This window comes from Macrosteles quadrilineatus, unplaced genomic scaffold (genome assembly GCF_028750875.1).
Source record: "Macrosteles quadrilineatus isolate MER2022 unplaced genomic scaffold, UCM_ALF_1.0 Scaffold_9__3_contigs__length_116548681, whole genome shotgun sequence".
Classification (NCBI taxonomy): Eukaryota; Metazoa; Arthropoda; class Insecta; order Hemiptera; family Cicadellidae; genus Macrosteles; species Macrosteles quadrilineatus.
The window spans coordinates 35,217,479-35,219,164 of NW_026542602.1; the positions used below are offsets into that span (position 1 = coordinate 35,217,479).

Consider the following 1,686-nt stretch of genomic DNA (forward strand, 5'->3'; position numbering starts at 1 on the left):
ATAACAATGGATAGAATTGGTAACAATAACAATCGATAAATACTACAAGAAAACATGCGACTAGATAACAGAAAGATAATACATACATCAAATCAATACTAACATCACATGCTAATAGAAAAAGAAAAACTAGTTGAATAGCAAGCATAACAATAGGTAGAAATTTGGAAACAATAACAGTCGATAAAATACTACAAGAAAACATGCAACGAGATAACAAGAGAGATAATACTACATCAATAGTACAAGCAATATCAATAAACTAGTGACAGACGGCAATAATGACTAGGGAGCATTGATAAGGAAGCATTGACAAAGAATTAAATTATTACACAAGACCTGTACAATTAAATCACAGCAGAACGAGATTACTGTTCCTCAAGAACCGAAGACGCAATCCTCTTGACAACCCGTGGACAGCAGTCAAAGAAGTCCACATAGTGACAGAGCCGATTGCCGAGTCGATGCAGTCTAGAAAGAGGGCTATAAAGTTCATAGTTCGTGGACCAGTGTTGGCGAGCAAACATCACATTGGAACGAGTGGATCTAGGTGGGGAAACATGCAGGTCAATCAGCGCAAGCAGATCAGGACAGTTGATTCGTCCATTTAGTATCTTGAACAGGAACATGGCATCACTGATTTCCCTCCTCTTGGCCAGGGTATCAAGTCCAAGAAACCTTCTGATGTCATGGGTAGGTACATCCCGGTACATGTAACCCATCCTACACCCAATAAGACGTAGAAATCGGCACTGGACGCTCTCCAGACGATCAATGTAGCACTGTTGGTGGGGTGACCATATAGAGCTACAATACTCAAGTCTTGACCTCACCAAAGAAATGTACAGTGTGCGAAGCGCCTCTATACTCAGACCACATCTAGAGGATCTCATGATGAGTCCCAATATCCTGGTGGCCTTAGAATAAATTTCCTCAATATGGCGTGAGAAACTCAGATCCGCAGACAGTACAACACCCAGATCTCGAATGTTGTCACTTCTAGCGAGGGGCAGGTTGCTTAGGCAGTAAATTATAATCCACAGGCCTTCTAGCTCTACTATATGTTACCACCACACACTTTTTAACGTTGAGCCTCATGCAGTTATGGTGCACCAATCTTCAACACGCCGAAGACATTGCTGAAGTCGAAGGCAGTCCTCACTAGAGCGAACAGTTCTAAAAATCTTCAAGTCGTCTGCAAACAGGAGACAGTTGGAGTCAAGTACATCCACAACATCATTGACAAACAGGGAGAATAGAAGCGGTCCAAGATGAGAGCCCTGTGGCACTCCAGAGAGAGCAACAAAAGGATCGGACAATGCATACTTGAATTTAACTTTGAGGGATCTGCCACTCAAATAGGAGCTGAACCAACTGAGTAGACTGCCGCAGATCCCATACCCCTCCAACTTTGCAATAAGATGTTCATGACTGACAGTATCAAATGCCTTTGAGAAGTCTAAGTATATACAATCAACCTGGCTACCTGAAGCTAAGGCAGAGGTGACTAAATGTTGGAGAAGAGCTAGGTTGGTGAGAGACGATCTTCCCGCTATAAATCCATGCTGTTCAGGGATAATCAGAGCTTGTAAGTGGAACATAAGTTTGTCGATGAGAAGGCATTCAAATACTTTGCCCAGAGCAGGTTGAATAACAATTGGCCGATAATTTGTGACTTCTCCCTTG

At 42.5% G+C, this 1,686-nt stretch overlaps 1 protein-coding gene across 1 annotated transcript; it reads right to left on the minus strand.

Moving 5' to 3' along the window:
• Positions 1 to 368: 368 nt before the first annotated feature.
• LOC129003322 (uncharacterized) lies at positions 369 to 893 on the minus strand. The gene has a single exon (XM_054431614.1). It carries the CDS (start codon positions 891 to 893, stop codon positions 369 to 371), a length of 525 nt encoding a protein of 174 aa, XP_054287589.1.
• Between the last annotated feature and the right edge of the window lie 793 nt (positions 894 to 1,686).